The 18,847-nt window shown below is 44.1% G+C and overlaps 1 protein-coding gene across 7 annotated transcripts in view; it reads right to left on the minus strand.

The window, feature by feature from the left end:
• Nucleotides 1-18,847, minus strand: part of SMOC1 (SPARC related modular calcium binding 1) — a 138,608-nt gene that overhangs the window by 17,065 nt on the left and 102,696 nt on the right. For all 7 annotated transcript variants that reach the window (XM_062619183.1, XM_062619179.1, XM_062619182.1 and 4 more), the window contains exons 8-10: nt 10,271-10,463; nt 9,278-9,360; nt 5,620-5,725 (exon numbers count right to left, since the gene is read on the minus strand). In XM_062619183.1, coding sequence (XP_062475167.1) covers nt 5,620-5,725; nt 9,278-9,360; nt 10,271-10,463 — 382 coding nt within the window. The remainder of the gene's footprint in view (nt 1-5,619; nt 5,726-9,277; nt 9,361-10,270; nt 10,464-18,847) is intronic.

Raw genomic sequence — 18,847 nt, forward strand, 5'->3', positions numbered from 1 at the left:
AGACTATAAACCAGAGGGAGCTATTCCAGGATGGAAGAACACTGATGCACAAGAAGCTGCAAGAAGTAACAGAGTAGAAAAAAAATGTAAGCCCAGCTTCCACTGCTGACACACAAGGTATGCTTGAGGTCAGGATGTATACAGGAGTTAAGTAAGTTTCTACAACTTGAAAATATTTTGCAAGGATGTATACCTTGCTTGGTGCTGTTGCTGACTGAAGAATGGATGACAGCAAAGCTAAAGAAATGACAGGACTGACCCTACCAGTCAATGCCTATGATGGCATTGATTATGTTCACCAAGGAGCCTGCACGGAGTGGTGGAAAATGATGAGTTTAACAAAATAAGGTAAAATTCAGAATTGTTCTTGGTCTGCTTCCACTTCTTACGCTCCCTTCCTTGTTCTTTGTGGTTGTCTATTCTAAAGTTAAAGGCTGTAATGGTGGAGCATGGCTTGAATCAAAGAGGATTACTCTAATGGAACTGCAAAAGGATCCTGTATTTGTTTTATTATTCCTCCTTTCCTGTAGCCAAGGAATTAAGAAGCCAACAAAAATTGAGCTGTCTTCAGACTAAACAAAAGAGTACTACACAGTCCAAATTCATTATGGAGAATGCATAATTCCTCTATGCTTAAAACTTATCTTCCTATTACAGTCCCAGTTTCTTCCTCTCCTATATTACTCTGAATGCAACTTCTCTGAAGATTGTGAGATAAATCATTTAGGAGGTTTAAAAATCACCTCCCTTCACTCCTCATTGACTGTTCAAAGATCCTACTCTTACATGAACTCTCCCATATCTTTAATTAGGCTAGAATTTCCATAGGAGCACAAAGAAAAGTTGATACCCAACGTCAACTGAAATGCAATAGGAGTTGGGCATTAATTTCCCTGCACTGTTTGAAAGTGTCAATCTTTATTAAAATACAGCTTGGGTTCAGAACACCCTGGAGATGTGCTGAGCTGTGCTTGCCTGCTTCAAACTTCTCAACTAGAGCATGAAAGGGAACCTTGGGGGCAATGTTCTGAAGTACTTTTCAGGGCTATTACATTGGGAATAATTGGCAACTTAAAATGAAGGGATGCAGCTGCTGTGTTACACGATAAGGGTGGCTGTTGTAAGCTACCCTTTTAACCCTAAATTCCATAAGGCAGTAATATTTTTGCTGATAACGTAGCAAGCCATAGTGCACACATTTTGGCAACTAAAATTCATTTTTAATTGGCAGGGGCCAAAGAGAGTTCCTCAGATCAGGGAAACCCAGGCTGGGATCCCCTTTGGTCTTTGGTAGTTTAAGCTCCATATAGAATCATAGAATAGTTAGGGTTGGAAAGGACCTTAAGATCATCAAGTTCCAACCCCCCTGCCATGGGCAGGGACACCTCACACTAAACCATGTCACCCAAGGCTCTGTCCAACCTGGTCTTGAACACTGCCAGGGATGGAGCATTCACAACTTCCCTGGGCAACCCATTCCAGTGCCTCACCACCCTCACAGTAAAGAACTTCCTCCTTATATCCAATCTAAACTTCCCCTGTTTAAATTTTAACCCATTACCCCTTGTCCTATCACTACAGTCCCTAGTGAAGAGTCCGTGGCAAACCTCACCAAAGCTCTCATGCAACATGTTACTGAGATATATAAGGAAATGCTTAAAAACTCTGCTCCTTAAACTTCTGGTGCTTCAGCTCCTGTCTGCAAAGCCAGGCAGAGAGACCCTGCACTGTGCCACTGAAGACAGGAGCTCACTGAAAGAGTTTAGGGATGGGAAAAACCAGAAGGCAGCTACAAGTGCACGTAAGAAAGATGATGCACACATTGCAATATTTTCCCAAAGGGTCATATGAATATGCCTGAATTAGAAAACAGACTAAAATGTACCAAAGCAAAGTCTAAATTTTAAAAAGTGCCGCTCTTACTATATAGGATTTATATATGAATGATTTCAGCTACGTGCTTTTTCAAAAAGGATACCAAACACTGCTTAATAAACCAATTTCCTACAAGCGCTCCCTCAATTACAAGTAACATGATGTGCCTTGGAGTTATTACATAAACTTAAGAATGAATTTTACCAGAGATTTTCTGTTTCAAAAGTCTAAATGAAGTCTACTTGCCTATTTTGCTGTAATATAAACCAGGGCCACAAGGAAGGGAAGTTCTCATCTCATTTACATTCTTGTAAAGCAAGAGTAACTCAATTAAAGTCAATAGCTTTGAACTGGCTTAAACAAGACAAGACCTATAAGGGATTACAAGGTTGCTTTAAGCATGCCCAATAAAAAAAAATGTCTTAGCAGGTTTTACTTACATGGCCTGCAGCAATCGAAGTTGTACAACCACACTTTGCTGCTACTAGCTTGTTGTTGTGTGTGCCAAGTATAAAGTGTGCAATTTAGCACAGCTCTGTGTAGTATTTTAAATGCAGATCTCTCTCGTTTCTCCCCATGCTCCTCCCAAAAAGCTAATATGGATGTTAATTGCAAAGCCGCAGACAGCTTTTCAGCATAAATAAGTAAAGTTTTGAAGACACTGAGCAAATGCAAGAGGTTTTCCCTCATATATCCAGATTCAGACTGAAGGCGGCAGGGTACTCTAATCTGATTTCCCGTATATCATGCACTCAGAATGTAAATCAAATTACTCTTTGGACCCTAACTCGGGTTTGACCAAAGCAAGTCCTTCTGAAAGGTATCAGGCCTAAGATGAAAGCCTTAGAGAAAGGGAATCTGTCACCTCCCTCATGACTTTATTCTGCCTTAGAATTGCCCTCACTTTAAAGAAATTTTGGTCACGTTTGTTTATATTCAGCTAATCATGCTCTTCCCTGTTAGACTAAAGAACTTGCAGAGCTTTAGTCCCTGTAGAGATACTCAGATTATAAAAAATAATCTTTCAACCTTTTCTTCCCTTTCTTTTAATACTCTAAGGAAGGCTGAGTTAGGCTTTTTTAGTCCCTGACACTTTTGGAAAGGCTCTTCTCTGCATTTGAGCCTGTATTTTAATGTTGACTAAAGACACATATTTTATGCCAATATCATCTCTCTGCTGCCACAGAGAAACAGAAATACTCCCTCCCCTACCCTAAAATTCTTACTTGCTGCTTCTCTGATTGTGCAAAATAGACAGAATAACATGGGGGGCCAACTGACATTGAGGGATAGCTTGCCATTTGCCAGGCCTGCCCCCTGCAACAGGCATAAGCTTTGCTGGTGATATATTAAAAATTTACCTTGGATCATTGGACGCATTTGGTCAAACTCTAAAAAAAGCCCAAGAGGATGAAATGCCGAACACTGAAAGAAACAGAAAAAAGGAGGCTACAGAAGGAACCAGTGTGTCTTTAAATACAGAACCTGTTTTGCCATCATTATGGCAAAGATGGAGAAGAGCCTGCAACAGATGAAGCTTGCCTCACAAATAAGAGAACTGACATTAAGACATTAAAACTGACATGACTGACATTAAGGAAAATCAGATAGCCAGATCCCTAGTTTTATGTTTCAACATGACCTTCTCAGCAAACCTGGGCCAAGGAGATACAGGATAAGCACTGTCATAAATGCAGTATTTTGTTAGTTGTCAAGGTTGGAAGTTCATTAGCCCTATGATTAACCCTACAGCTAAAATATCCCTTCGTCTTGGAAAACAGCTTTCATTTCCAGTGTCAAAGTCAAGTTAGATCACCCAGACAATTTCAGATATTCCTGAAGAGAGGACTCATGACGTTCCTCCCTTCAGGAAACTTGGAAAGTGGCACCCACAGGACAGAGACAGCCTCCTAACTCTGCAAGCTCATATGAAATGAAAGCTGTACTGATTTAATTGCTGTCATTACCAAAAATTCCTTGAAATGCCTTTTTTTTTTTTTCCCCAAATAAATGGTCCCATCATGACATGGAGGGATGGAAAAGTTTGATGCAGATTCTTTGGGGGTGTGCGTTTAGCCTAGCTGATGCACAGAGGGGCTTATGCCAGAGCAGTTTCCTGAATTTCATCGTGGCTGTGGCAGGCAGAGTATTTAGGTGGTAGCAGTCTTTCGCCTTACAAAGGACAGCCTGCTAAAAGATTTCTTTTTCCCCTTGCAACTGGGCTGCCGACACTGGAACTGAAAATAAATCAACGACTGCTTGAAGAGCTGGGCAGTGAAAAATTCCACCAGAAAGGCCTCTATTGAAAGCTGAGAAATACACAAAGCTTGGGGAACATTAGGAAGGAAGCCTGCTGGTTTATAGAAGTGAAGTGGGGGCATACATCTCTGGTCTCTACAATATTGGATTATACTAAGCTTTATTTTAAGAGTGATGATTACATTGGCTGGGTTTCAGTCCCAGTGCCAAGGATGCCAAATAAATATCAAATACTCTCCAGGGCTTCCTGCCACCCATACCCACTGTATTTGAACCATGCAAATTAGACAGAATTGACATTGGAATGCTTATGGCTGGGAGAGAACGATGTATTTCCCATCCTTGGGGTATTTTTCATCCTGTTTATATGAATACAGACATGCTAGGCATATACTGCTAATTCGATGGGTTACAGAATATTCAGCGTGTCGGCACCCAGCCACTGACTTGATTTGTAAGGTCCAAATGAGAAGTTAAAACCATATGGGTTTACAAGCAATGCATACTGAAACTAAGGGGCACAGAAGCGCCACCCATGAAGTTTTTGTCTTGAATACCAAAAGATGGTACTGCTTCCTTCAACGTTCTGAAAGAGGAAAGGAGGGGGTCAACGTTATTCTCAATGCGTTGGAGGAACACCCACAGAAGTAACACATGCACAGAGGCACTTCCTTCATCTCTACACCCTTTTGAACATGAGCACGCCAGTCATCATGGCATCCTTGTGTGCTAAACTAGCACTGATTCCTCTTATAAGTGGGGTAATCCAGAACCATAGAAGCCTTGCCTAGCTGAGGCAACATAGCGCTTCTTTTAAATCCAACATGGTCTGTTCCCAGCGGACTGTCCTGCTGCAGCGTTACAGCCGCTGCACTAAGGGGATTTGCTGTCATTAAGCAGAAGGGGGAGACAAGACCTCAACTTTTCCCCAGTTCCCCAGCAACGCAGGCTTCTGCCCACCTCTTGCAATGGGCCTGACTTGCTGGCTCCAACCAAGAGCGATAGGCAGCTGGTCAGAGGGGAGGGCCATGAAAAACAGCTCCTCCCCTCATCGGCTGGCTGGCTCCAGCCCCACAGCAAAACCACAGCATTGGTACTGCCAAGAATTCACATTCTTCGCTCCCTGTGGTAGCTACTAGGCCACACGGTCTCCTTCAATCCATTTGCATTTTATTAGGTCTTTTCATGCACCAGGGGACAAAAGAACAAGCCACTTCCTCCCACTGAGCTCTCATTTCACACTTCAAATGGGCTATAGTAACCTTTATGGTGGAGCAGCTGCCAGGGATGGGAGGCAGGAGGAGGCAGACAGGGCTAGGATAACAGGACAGAGCAGTGTCTGAAGATGCATCCTCAGCTCCTCTCCCAGCAACCCAGAGGAACCTGAATCAGAGCAACACCCTTCCCTCCTGCCCCCACCTCAGGGGCACCCAGGGCTCTGCAGCCACCTTGGCGGCATTCAGCCTGAGTGCTTTCTGGACTCACCTCCCACCCCCAGTAGGTGCTGCCGAGTTAATAGCTTGTACCATGTCCGTAGTCAGAGCATCAAGTAAGCTGGTAATAAATTCCACTTTCTTCCCTTCTGGGCAGCCTGCAGAAAGAAAAAAGGATGTTTAATGCAAGAATAGACAGGGTTGGTCTCTTACCCCAGTTCAGCCAGAACTGCCTTTGTTTGTAACATGGCAGTCACCATTACAGTCCCTAAGGAAAGGCAGAAGAATCCCTCAGTGGGTTTCTCTGTGTGGCAATTTGTCCTGCAGCTTTTGTCCAGGCACACACAGGGTCACCATCAATATCCATCAGGAAGACCATGTAGTTAGCTTTATGGCCTCTCACAGTTCTCTAGCAGCGTAACCACAGGGATGTGCTGGAAGCACCTGGCAAATGGGAGCTCCCATGGTGACACCTGCAGATAAGTTTACAAAACAACTCATTACCTCCTGGGTCATCTTCCTCTACAAACATTGCTGTTCCGAGGTCCTAACTGACAGCTTAATGCTTCCCAAAGCACAGGCCAAAGCAAGGACTGCTGCCTGCACTCTCCTCTCCAGGCACAGGCAGCATTGCCTGCCAGCAGCTACCACAATAATTCAGTTCTTAGCATGATCACACTGCACGGGAAATACGTCAGTCTAAATCAACACGTGGTAATCGCCCCCAGTCACTGCTGGCTTAAGCAGGACAAAGTGAGCTGAAAGCAAGCTTGGTAACCATTTCCATTACTTACTGCTGAGGCTGTCTAATTCCCCATCATCATAACCACAGACTGACAGAGATTCCTACCCTTAACAGTGCCAGCCTGTTATGACACAGTTGAGATGAAATTCTCCATCTCCTCACCTTTATGAGGCAATCTATGCTGTTTCCTTGCCTCTTAAAGGAGCAAAATCATGCTTCACTTACTACCACATTAATACTGTAGCAATTGCTCTAGCCTACCAAGGAACGACCATACTTAACTTCAACCCACCACCTCCAAAACTATTTTCCAAAACCCATCACCTCCCATCCTATTGTCTCCTCTTGACGTGACAGACTGGCCATCACCACATCCCTCACCTCTTCTCTTTCCCCAAACCACCATGCACTACATTAGTCAGCTGATTAAGACAGCAGAGGTCTGGAAACAGCCTTCCCCAGCAACATACAGCAGTGTCAACACTTCTGCTTTTCGTGGGCAAGCAGAGTAGCACGTGTACCCCAAACAGAACACCAGAAACTTACTGTAATCCCTTGACAGCTGAAAGCAGCTTGCAAATTGATCTGACAAAACTCCCTCCTTTGCAGCATTACAGGCCCTGTTCTTCGCAACAGCTAACCAACAGTCTCTCGGCTGTCTCCACATTATGCACATTACACACATGCACACCCCTCAGCACTCGTTTGGCACATGGTCCAGAAAATGTCAGCATTGTAATGGGTAAGCCGCTATTGCAGCCAGAGTAGACCACTCACTTAAAGGAGCTTTTTGTTGCAGTAATGAGAAGGTTGAAAAACCATTTGCTAAAAGTCATCTCCCTGGGGCCTCAGCATCTCACCGTCTGCAGGAATTAGCAGCTTGCCATTTGCTATGTGCAAGCAACACTTTCTTGTTTCTTTCTTTCTTCTGGCCACAGCCATGACACAGTTGTGAAGAGGGTATGTGTAGGTGTGCGAGGATCTGGACTTACGGCTCCCCCACTTTGGCCTCTGCAGGATCTCTTTGCACAGGCCAAGCAGCACTGAGAGTCTGAAGAATGGGCAGACCTCTAGAAGCAGAATAAGGTATGGGGTCCCCTTACAGAACTGAGTGCAAATGGAATGATGAGCCTCGAATTAAAGCAGGGTTGTTTTTTTTTTTTAAATTCAGTTCTGCTAAGAAGTAAGAGTGGAAGAAAATAATAAAAAGAAGCATCCTCTCTCACTCCCTGCAGTCTGTCTCTCCAGGGAATTTCTGCGTACAAGAGCAGCTAATCAAACAAACCAAGTCTACATCAAAAGATCATGCAGCTCAGGACCTCTCAGGCAGACAAACCAGGATCAGATACTCCATCTCCTAGTCTCTCCATTGACAAGGGAATTTTCAGTGACAGGAACCATCATGCCAGGCAATGCAGCCAAGCACAGAGCTGAAAGTTTACTCAGACACAGAAAAGTGGCTTGAGCTGGGAGAGGAATGTTCCTGGAGTGATGCTGGGACCAGACCACTAGGCTACAGAGCATCATTATGTCCTCTTCTGCAACAAGCAGTTCCTGTCCCCTGTCAAGCTGCAGTGCAGAAGGGGAGGGAGAAGGGAAACGAGACCATTCTGTCTTCCTGAGATCAGAAAGAGAGTCTTGAAGAAAAAGCCCAAGAGCAAAGGATTTTCACAGTGGAGTTCTTGAGAGGCAGGGGGAAGTGCAGGAAGAGGCAGTAAAGCAAGGGGAGAAGGGATGTTGAAGAAAGGAAGTAAGGTTATTCTATTTTAGCATGATTTCCTAAGGAAATTAGGCTTAATGCAATCATTTAGCTGGTTTCCCTCCCCCAGCCCCCAAAGTAATACGTGAACCACCTGGCCAGTTTCATTTGAATGTGAGAGGGAGACAGATAGGAAATTTCTACATGATTGGTGAAAATAAGCTGAATAGAAAAGAGCCCTGCTGAGGGCAGAGTTGCTAAGCAGAAAGCTACAGGGCCGGAGGTCAGTAGCCGGCAGGAGAAGAACTAGGAGACACAAGGCAAATCCGGAACAAATCTCATTTCCTTTGCTAACTTCTTCAGGGACAACTCACTTTATGTTAGCTCTAGAAAGGACCAGGAGAAAATGAAGCGGATCCAGAGCTACCAGCTCTTTCTGCAGAGTTCTTGGTCTCTATCACTCCTTAACAGTGAAGAGGGTCCCGCTGTAGCTTCTGTTTCCAAGCAGCCAGCACCCAGGAGGGCGATGGCTGACCTGTCAGTGAGGCAATTCATTCTGCTCCTTAGAAGGGCAGCAGGAAGGAAAAAACAGAGCATAGGCAGGTAGGATAACATTTTTAAGAGCTGCACAGACACCTATACCCAGCACATTTCCTAGCAGTAACAGGGTAGGCAAATAGTAAATTATGGCTTGTCACTCTGTTAAGAGGGAAAAGCATAATATAAAACAAGCAGCAATGGGAGATAAAGCAGGTCCCAGGAAGAAAATGAGGGATAAAGTTCAGCTAAGTGAGGAGTCAGTTGAGGGACCTCAGTGCACCAGAAATGGTCCTGCAGTGTCAGAGAGCCAGCTGGTCCACTATTGCCAGCTGCGTCCTCTTTCATTGCTTAGGGAGCATCAAGCTGCTGAAAAGCCCTGCTAAATGAAAAGGAACCTGTCCAAGCCAGGCTTTGAAGTTGTTCCAGTGCTGAGCCCGTTCTTCCCCAGGAGACCTCCAGGCATCCAGGTTTCTTTCCTGAAAATTCTGATCCCAGGTATGTTTTCAAAGGGCAGACAGGCAACGAACTGGCCCCAAGGACAACCCCAGCTTTTCCCAGTTCACTGCTGAAACTGGAGGTGAACCAAAATAATACAGAATAAAACCCATGGTAAAACATGCACAGTGAGGGAAATGCCCTAACTCCTCAACAATATTCTTGGCCTCTTAAGAATCCCAAGGTGAGACAAGAGAAGAAGGCAGAGATGGGTTCTTTTTCCTCTCTGACCTGGAAGTTCTCTGTCCTTGAATGGATCATCAATCTCTGTGCTCTTTGATCTGGCATCACTTTCACACACTGGGGTCTCGTAGCTGAAAAAGAACAGCAGATGGTAAAATATGTGATACAGCTTTAGTGTCATCAGATGGTTGCTAAGGGGTTATGTCTCACCTGCTTACTGCAAGGGAAACTAATAAACCTGCAGAAGAAACATTCCAAGCATCTGTCTGTTTATGGACAGTCAGCCACAGAAGTGGAGAGAGAAGGAAGAGCATACTCTGAATGTCAGTACCAGTTACCAACCCAAACCCACAAACAGCACACAAAGGCCCTGCAGGCCCTGACTGAGCTTTTTCCAAGGCTGTCAATGCTCTGCAGAATCACTGTATTTAGCAGAATTTAGGTCCCAGCTCCTACTGGCCTGTTTTCCTAACTTGCCAGACATAGGAAACACAGTCTGTTTCCAAACCCAAGTGAGGAAAGATTCCCCAGGTAGTTTCAAGGTACAGAATAACTTAAAGAAAAATCTGTCACTGGCTTAAAATCTATCAATGCACAACCAAGCAGCCTTTTAAATCTCTGCTGGTCAGGATCCAAGTGGCTGCAGCATGGAAGGATAAAGCAGAGGACAATGCAACACAGCCACTTATCTTTTCATTGCTCATGCCCCTGATCTGCGCTAGAGAAAAGTGCTGGTTCCTGCTACCACCCAAAACCTTCAAGCCAGACAAAAAAAAAAAAAAAAAAAAATAAAAGCTGCTTTGCATGAATATTTAACACAGAGGAAAGTAAGGGCAGCAGTTACTGTTCACCAGCGCATACAGAGGGGGAGCTGCACAGGAACATTCAGTAGGGAATGTAACATACGGTACTGCTAGCTCTAAGGAAGGCAGCAGAGAGCTGACTATTCTAAAAGTAGGAACTTATCTGATATAGCAACAGTACTGTTTTTTTATCCTGTCTTCTCCAGGCTGAACATCTCACCAGGTCTACAGCTCTTACCGCGTGGAAGTGCCAGGCAGGGGACGTCCCGTGTCCACCAGGACACACCAGCAGTAACCAGTCGATTGGTGGCACTGCACTGGTTTGTAGAGCCCTCCAGGTGCGCACTCAGGGATGACGATACCCTCGCGGGGGTTCTGCCTGGCCTCCTCCAGGGCGCTCTGCCTTTCCTGGTCACAGGAGTGAACTTTCTCTAGAAGACAGGAGGGAGGTTGGAGGAGGTGAAGAAAAAAAGTCAAATCAGGATCACGTTCCTCAGTTCAGCAAGACAGGGGTATCCTTCACATCAGGAGAGCTTTGTGTCTGTTTCCTTTTCAGCAAACATCAGTATGCCTACATCCCTAGGGACTCATGGATTTCTGGATCAAGAACTTCCTCCTACATTTAGCTGTGACACAAGATTATTAGATTACAGACACTGACTGCCAAGTGCCCAACAAGCCAGAAACAAGAGGAAAAACTGTTCCTGTCCACGTGGGTTTTGAAGCAGGCCTATCAGATAATAAGAATTCACTATTACTACAGCCATGGGGTAAGCATGGTAAGCATTTCCCAGATTATATTTTCACATACTTGAGAGATCCTAAATGGTGACTTGTATTTTCCAGTTAAGTGAAGGAGACAAACACCCTTCTCTGCCCTACTGCCTCTTTTCCAGACTGCAAAGTACTCTTCCCTCTCCATACCAACTCTCCAACATGATTCCAAGAGGGACAGAAGGCTAAGCTTTAACACTGCCTTATCCAGTGCAGAGAGCACCTACACATACCTTATCGAGGAACAGAAGGGGATATACCATTCTACCTGCACTGCCATCACCTCTCTAGCACACTCCCTCTTTATCCTCACCTGAAAAAACAGAGGGCATGCAACAATGCTTCCTACCAAGAGGTAGGTAGAACACTGACCCTTAATAGTTTATGGCAAAGAAATGGTTATTTCCAAAGACATCATCAACCAGAGGGCAGAGCACACAGATGGCATGCACCAAAGAACAGAAAGAAGCCCTCAAGTGGCTTCTGCAGCCCGCCTGGCACCTTCAACCCTAACACTCAACGACCGCCTGCAGAGATGTGACTGGTGCATGGAGAGGTGCCAGACTGCCTCTCACATAGACCAGCCATTAAACGGGGAATCAATGCACCAAGTACCTGCAGGACATAAAGACCTATTTGGTTCAACAGCCAGTTGTTCTCAATCAGAAGTCTTCAAACATTCTGACCCTTTGAGAGTAGTAAAATTATTTCAACTTTGGAAACCACTGAAGGTATCACAAAAAGAAAAAAAACATGCATGTAGGACAGAAAGCAGTTAAGGCAGCTGATCACATGATTTAAAACATGTCTAAGGTAAAAAAATGACAATATAGCTCCTAGCTTTTATCCGTGGGAGAGTGACACAAAACAGAAGCAGTTCTCTCTTTGCCTAGCTCTCCTCTCCCTCACAGTTTACTGTCTTTTTTCTTTTCTTTTTATAAATAAGCCACAACATTTGAAATTCCCTGCCACAGCCAAGAATCCCCTCAAGCTTTCAGTATATAAAATGCTTCAACACTGACAGGCAATGGCACCACAGGTTCATCCCAAACCTGTACATGTTCACACAGCCAGTCAGCAGACATGGCATGACTTTAGCACTCTGCCCCCGGGACTTGCTCAGCACACAGCTCTCGCACACTCACTGTTTCAATGCATTTTTCCTGCCTGTCTGTACCTCATCAGTTGTGTCTATTATTTTAGTGAAAAATCCTGGTGCAGAGAGCAACTTTTGTTCCATGGCTGGGTAACAGAAGAGGTGCTGATTCACAACTAGAATTCCTCTGTTTGGTAGCAGCAGATACAACACAAAAATCTCTAGATCTGCACAGCATCACAGAATCATAGAATGGCTCGGGTTGGAAAGCACCTTAAGATCATCAAGTTTCAACCCCCTGCCATGGGCAGGGATCCCTCATCACAGGGATCCCAATTTGCCCAAGGCTCTGTCCAACCTAGCCTTGAGCACTGCCAGGGATGGAGAATTCATCACTTCTTTGGGTAACCTGTTCCAGTGCCTTACACCCTCACAGTAAAGAACTTCTTCCTTGTATCTAACCTAAATGTCCCCTGTTTAAGTTTGAACCCATGCTTTGGTACCAGAGGCACTTTTACTGGTTTTCAACTGAACTGTACTAGCTAAAGAGTCTCAAAGACCCCAGATGGTCTCCCTCCCCTCAGCATTTCAGACCACTGTTGAGTCTGGGAATGCAAAGGGCACCTGAACTTTGCTACACACAAATCCACACAACCGAAACACAGAATGAAAACTTTTAAGTGTCGGCAAGTCTGACTCAAGCAGAGAGAAACTTGATCAGGAAGGAGCAGGAGGGGATAAAGTCAACAAAAACTGAGAGAGAGCTCAAGCCTCAGCTGATATTTAAGCTGACTTCACTTTGCTGACAGATTTCACATCTGAAAAAAAGGCTCCGTGACTGTTCCCAAGCTGTATGTGGACAGAGAAGTCATTGAGCAAGAGGCCTGCGGGCTCCTTAACAAACCACTTACATCACGAGGGGCCCCCGCTTACTCGCGGTCTGGCAGCAGCAGTTCACACCTTGGCCCTCAGGTGAGGAGGATCCTTCATGCAGCTTGGGGAAGGCAAGAACAGAGACGCAATTCCCTATCATCGTTTCAGGTAAGGAGTAAAAGGAAAAAAAAAAAAAATCTGCTGAAGAGAACTACATCCAGGAATTTTTCTATCTAAATCTCCAAAGCTTCCTGAGTGCGCAAAGTCAAACCAAGATCTCTCAAGTCCTTTGAGTCTTGCAAAACTAGCACTAAAAATGACTGAAAAAAATAAAGTGGAGGTTTTTTGTATGTCAGAACAAAAAAAAATGTGCCACTTTTATTGAAATAAAACCCCAAAGAATAAATGTCATTTAATGAGACAGTATCTTATTTTACATACATTTGCAGTTAGGTATGCAAATTACACAGGATAATTGTACATACTTAACATTTGTACTATGCCATAAAAAATGGCAAAATATCTCTGCACGTATTAACCAGAAATCTGTGGGAATTGAATAATCATGGCATTTACCACCAGAATACACAACTAATTGGTAGTCACTCACTCCTGTTTGAAGGGTGGTTAGAGGCTGAGTGAAACAAACCTTACAGGTTTTGTGCAGTTGATATCAAATATACTTAATGATGCAAAATCCACCATCACCGCCAGCCTTCAGTGGGCTGTCATTAGCAATGATAGCAGGGAGGTCAGATTTTTCCCATTTCTAGCATACGTTTAGAAGTAGCCACTATGAAAGTCTCATCTATTCCATTACCTTCCGAAGAATGTGACACTGACATACTGGGGCAAACCAAAGGCCCAACTTGCCTGTTCCACCTCCAGCCATGGCCAAAAGCAGAAGTTTAGAAGAGGACAGAGGAACAGGAGAAGCATATACTTCCCCCATGTATTTCATGTCTCAATCAGTTGTGGATCAGAAACTTGCAGAGGCAGACATGGAGTTGGTATTTAGTCAGTAGCAATGGTTTTTCCCTTCTACCAGTTTGCCATGTCTCCACTCATGAACTTACATTGACCATGACATCCTACATTTAGTTTTGTGGCTTGAATACATGTTGTATGTGGAACACAGCACATCCTTTGGTTTGATCTAAACCTGGCTCCAAGTAGTTCTATTTGCTGACTGTAGTTCTTTTGGAGGATGAAACAGTGAATGGTCTCCCTCCTTGCCTCTCACTGTTTTACAGACTCCTACTACATCTCTTTTACATGCTGAAGAGTCCCAGCTGACCAGTTCTTTCTCTGAACCCCTTCCAGATCCACCATACCTTCCCTCAGCTAGAGGAGATGAGAATAGCAAACATACTCACACTAAGTGGAGGCTCTGACAACAGCCTTGTGGAAAGTTCCTTCAGTGACATCTGTCTACTATGCATAAGAACCTATTAACTAGCACTAGCCTTCAGAGAGGCTCTTTCCTCCAGGCTACCATTCTAACAGCACTTAATTTTAAAAAATAAACATGAATATTAACAGTTGGAGTGTATTTCATCAGCCAGAAAAATCACCTGGCAAATTCATACTCTCAGCTTCCTAGTATGGGACTTGGCATGAACTGCATACACTGTCACCCTGAAAGATGGTCTCACAGGTAATGAAGGGACCATCAAATGCTATCCCAGCTCCAGGACACTGAAGCCAGCCTGTTCTAGTCAGACTGCTTACTGGAAACTTTGCTGTTGTTGCCAAGGCCAGGTTTATGGAGGATAGTGAAAGCCTATAGCCAAGTGAGAAGGTTTAATGCCAGCTATGAGTTTAAGCTGTCATCTTAGAAACAAGCATATATTTATTATATATGCAGGGTACTTTAAAGCATATTCCCTGTTTGAGTTAATAGGGGTTGCAGGCACAGACAGATAAAGAAAAAAGGTCTTCCTTCTTTCCCTAGTTGAAGCATTTACAGAACATTTAAGACAGCAAAGTCAGGGGGACACAAACAGCATTCCCAGGACCAACAATAATATCACATCTTTCTTTTAAAAAAGGCCCACCAAAACCCAGAAACAAAAAACAAACAACACGGACACATTCCCCTGTTTTCTGTCATCTCTGCTTTGACTTAAGACAACCATCAGCAAAGAAGCTGAGTAACACTTGCCAACTCACCGTTGCTCAAGAGCAAAACCTTTGGGAGACAGCAAATCTAAATTACAACAAATAAAAAAAAAAATAAAAAAAATAAAAAAACTAGGGAATGCATGCACACAAAGGAGAGAATCACTGGCAGAAATACCCATTTTACCTTAACTGCTTAGCTATAAAATGCTGTTTGCTCCTTTTTACTCTTGACTGCTTCTAACACTCTTTAAAACATTTCTAAAAGTAGCGACTCGGAAGCTATGTGCTATTGGAGAAAAACAGGGCTTAGACATGGGCAGTTGTACATTATTTATGCAACAATTTTCCCCTAGTAACGGCCTTCTGAGAAACACATGGTCAGATTCATAAAAGGGTCTCTCATTCCTGGTCCCTTAAGTACACACATTCAAACATACATCTAGTGGCTGCACAATAAAAATAAAAATGATGGATGAGGTAAGGGACTCATCTGACTGTCTAATAAACTAGATGGTTATTAAAGAAATGGGGTGTTTGTTTACCTTACAGAGCTGAGAAGAGAGGGTGTCTAACAGCATCTAACCAAAGGCTTGTGCTTCACAGTCCTCATGCTCAGCTTTCAGGGACATGCAGTCAATGTGCTGCATCTGGAGATGAGGCAGCCTTCTCCAGCTGCTCTCCTGCCACATAACAACTTTCACTGCTATCAGAGCCAAAGGACCAAGCTTCAGTCACTGGAGCTACACGGATTCTGTGGATGATCAGGGTGGGTCATAAGGAAGATCTGCCATCACACCACAGCAGATTATTTTTTAAGATTGCTCTTCTGCGCTCAATTGTTTTCTTATAAGAAGAAGAGGGAGACTATAACACCAAAACCAATCACCCTGGAGAGATCCCTACACCCTTGAGAGACAGGAGTCTTTTTTCCAAACCAGGCAAAAGAGAGGGTCTAACCTCCTTCTGTGCTTCTGTCCAGCCCCAATGAACCTATGTGAATAGCCTAATGACAGAACTACAGGCTGTGCCAAGTAGGGCAGTTTTCCTTCTCTTTCCATTTCTTTTGACCAGGAATTCTGTCTGGACCAGGAAAACTTTTCCCTTGAAGTTCCCACAAAAAGCGTCCATTTTAATGAAAAAGCATTCATCAGAAGTGGAGGAAAAGGATTGAAGGATTGAAGGATTCTTGACCAATCCCCATTGTTTGTACTGCGACAGGGACCTGACTTCAAAATACCACTTAAAAAAAACCCAAACAAAATCAAACACATGCCTCTCCCAATTATTTTTTTTTGTTCAACTCCCAGCTTTCTCCTCTGTGAGGTATTAGTACAGCACAAAAGGCAGCAACATGGGTATCTAGTGCCAAGTTCCTGTTGACATCCTGTGCCAATCCAAAAGTGAGGACTAAGTGTCTTTGTGCCTCAGTTTTCCTCTCAGTGCGATAAAGTGCTTGCCTGTCTCCCAGGGAAGCTTAATTCAAACAGGGCTGGTTTCTCATTTTTATTTAGCCCATCTTTATGCTGCTCTGGCAGAGGAGTCCTGGACTGGTTATTTTATCACAGCATCTACACCAGCTTAAAGGTGCTTTTACGTTGCATAAGGGAACTCTAACGTGAACAGGACCCAGGCCCACTTCAGAAGAACAGGACGTCAAGGGCAGATGTGATTCAGAGCAGCCCTGAGGAGGAGGACTTGGGAATGTTGGCTGATGAGAAACTCAACATGAACTGGCTTCAATGTGTGCTCACAGCCCAGAGAGCCAACTGTATCCTGGGCTGCATCAAAAGGAGCGTGACCAGCAGGTTGAAGGAGGTGATTCTCCTCTCTCACCTGCTCCTGTGAGACCCCACCTGCAGTGCTGCATTCAGTTCTGGGGCCCCCAATACAAGAGGGTTGTAGACCTCCTTGAGCAAGTACAGAGAAGAGCCGTGAAGATGATCATAAGGCTGGAGCACATCTACTGTCAAGACAGGCTGAGAGAGTTGGGATTATTCAGCCTGGAGAAGAGAAGGTTCCAGGGAGACCTTACAGAAGCCTTCCAGTACCTGAAGGAAGCCTACAAGAAATCTGGAGAGGGACTTTTTACAAGGGCAGGTAATGACAGGAAAAGGGAGAATGACTTTAAAACTGACAGAGGGGAGATTCAGATAAGATGTTAGGAAGAAATTTTTTACTGTGAGGGTGGAACACGTTGCTCAGAGAAGCTGTGGCTGCATCATTCCTGGCAGTGTTCAAGGCCAGGTTGGATGGGGCTTTGAGCAACCTGGTCTAGCGGAAAATGTCTCTGCCTGTGGCAAGGAGGGTTAAAACAAGATGAGCTTTAATGTCTCTTGCAAACCAAGCCATTCTAGGATTCTATGATGATCCCAATAACAGAGCTTACAAAAGGTATGGGCAGAAAGCTCAGCTTTGTTACACAGAGAAATGGGTTATACCAGCAGCCCAAATCTGCATTCCTTCCACCTCTGAGGGGAAAGGGAATTTGAAAAGTCTTGGGTATGCACAAGGGCTGGCAGGACTAGCAAAGCAAGCAGTGAATAGGAACTAGCTGCCTGTCCCTTGAGCAGAGCTGTGGGTGGAGGAAAACAAACAACTCCTCCTGTGTTTACTAGGAGCACAACAACAGCTGAACAAATACGGCTCATGGGGATAGCATAAATCTCTCTGCACCTCTGTTAGTCATCAGTACCGCTACCCACTCCACCCTGCTCTGTCTGGGACTGTGATTCTTCTAGAGTATTCTGGCTAATGCAAAGAGAAAAACAAACTGCAGGTGCTCCCACACTGTACCAGTTGAGCATTCCTTGCTTTACCTTGGTACTCACTCACTTCCATTTCTCAAGGCATAGGCTACAAAGGAAGCAGAGGTTACTACATGTTCCAGTGCTGAACAAGTACAATGCAAAGGTTTAACAAGTGGCTTACTGGTATTAAAAATGCATTGTTCTGAGTGGCTCATTAAATTTCAGCTATCCAGGAACACATCCTTCCCCTGCCATTTTCCTTCTGCTCAATGCGATAAAGCTGCACTGCACTCCCACCTGTGTTACATGATGAGAAGCCTATTCAGTCTCTACTCTCTAGCTCAAAAAGGAGGACAGGCTGAAGTCTAACCCACTGTCCCAGGGATTAGAGTGAACTTGCTGAGAGGCTTTCTAATGCACAACTTGTGCACAAAGTGAGACTTTGCAGAATGTGCATTGGGTGCTGCCCAGCTAGGAAAGGACTCTGCTCCACAGGGTTTCCAAACCACACAGGAATAAAGCTCCACACCTGCACATCTTGAAACTTGTGAGTTTAAAGCTACCTGTCCCTGAAATTCTAAATAACTGGCTTTCAGGCAGGCCTTGGGCTCTTTCTACCACCCTATCATCTCTCAAACAGTCAGTCACACACAGTCCTAGCCCTTAGAACTGTAGCCAGACTAGCTGAAAGATGGCAGAGAACAATACTTCTTTTATAGCTACAGAATATCATCCTGGAAAACAAAAAAGGCAAATATTTACATGTTCACATACAATGAATTAGACAGAGCTCCCATTAAATTCTAGTTCATTAGAATATATTTTAAGTTTTGTCATTCTCAAAGGAATAAAATGTAGGCTACGTACAATTACTATGAGATAGTTGCCCAGCACTGTAGGTTAAGAAAAACATACTCCAAGAGAAGAGGTCTCAAAAGTTCTCTGTAGAACAGTTCTTTAGTACTGAAAGACTTGTATCAAATTAAATGACCAATTTGACTAGTGGCACATAACATCTAATTTACAGGCCAGAATTTAGGAAAGAATTAAAGTCATCTTGGTTTATGGTTTTAAAACAGCGTGATCACAACTTACAAGTAGAAACCACAACAACCACCAAGGAGAAATCCAGTGCATCGCATGGAAAGTACTGGCAAGACAACAACACTTGGAAGAAAAATGGTAAGGAGCTTAGGTAGAC

The sequence above is a fragment of the Pezoporus occidentalis genome, unplaced genomic scaffold (genome assembly GCF_034315485.1).
Source record: "Pezoporus occidentalis ecotype Australia unplaced genomic scaffold, CSIRO_AGI_Poc_V1 ctg21, whole genome shotgun sequence".
Lineage (NCBI taxonomy): Eukaryota > Metazoa > Chordata > Aves > Psittaciformes > Psittacidae > Pezoporus > Pezoporus occidentalis.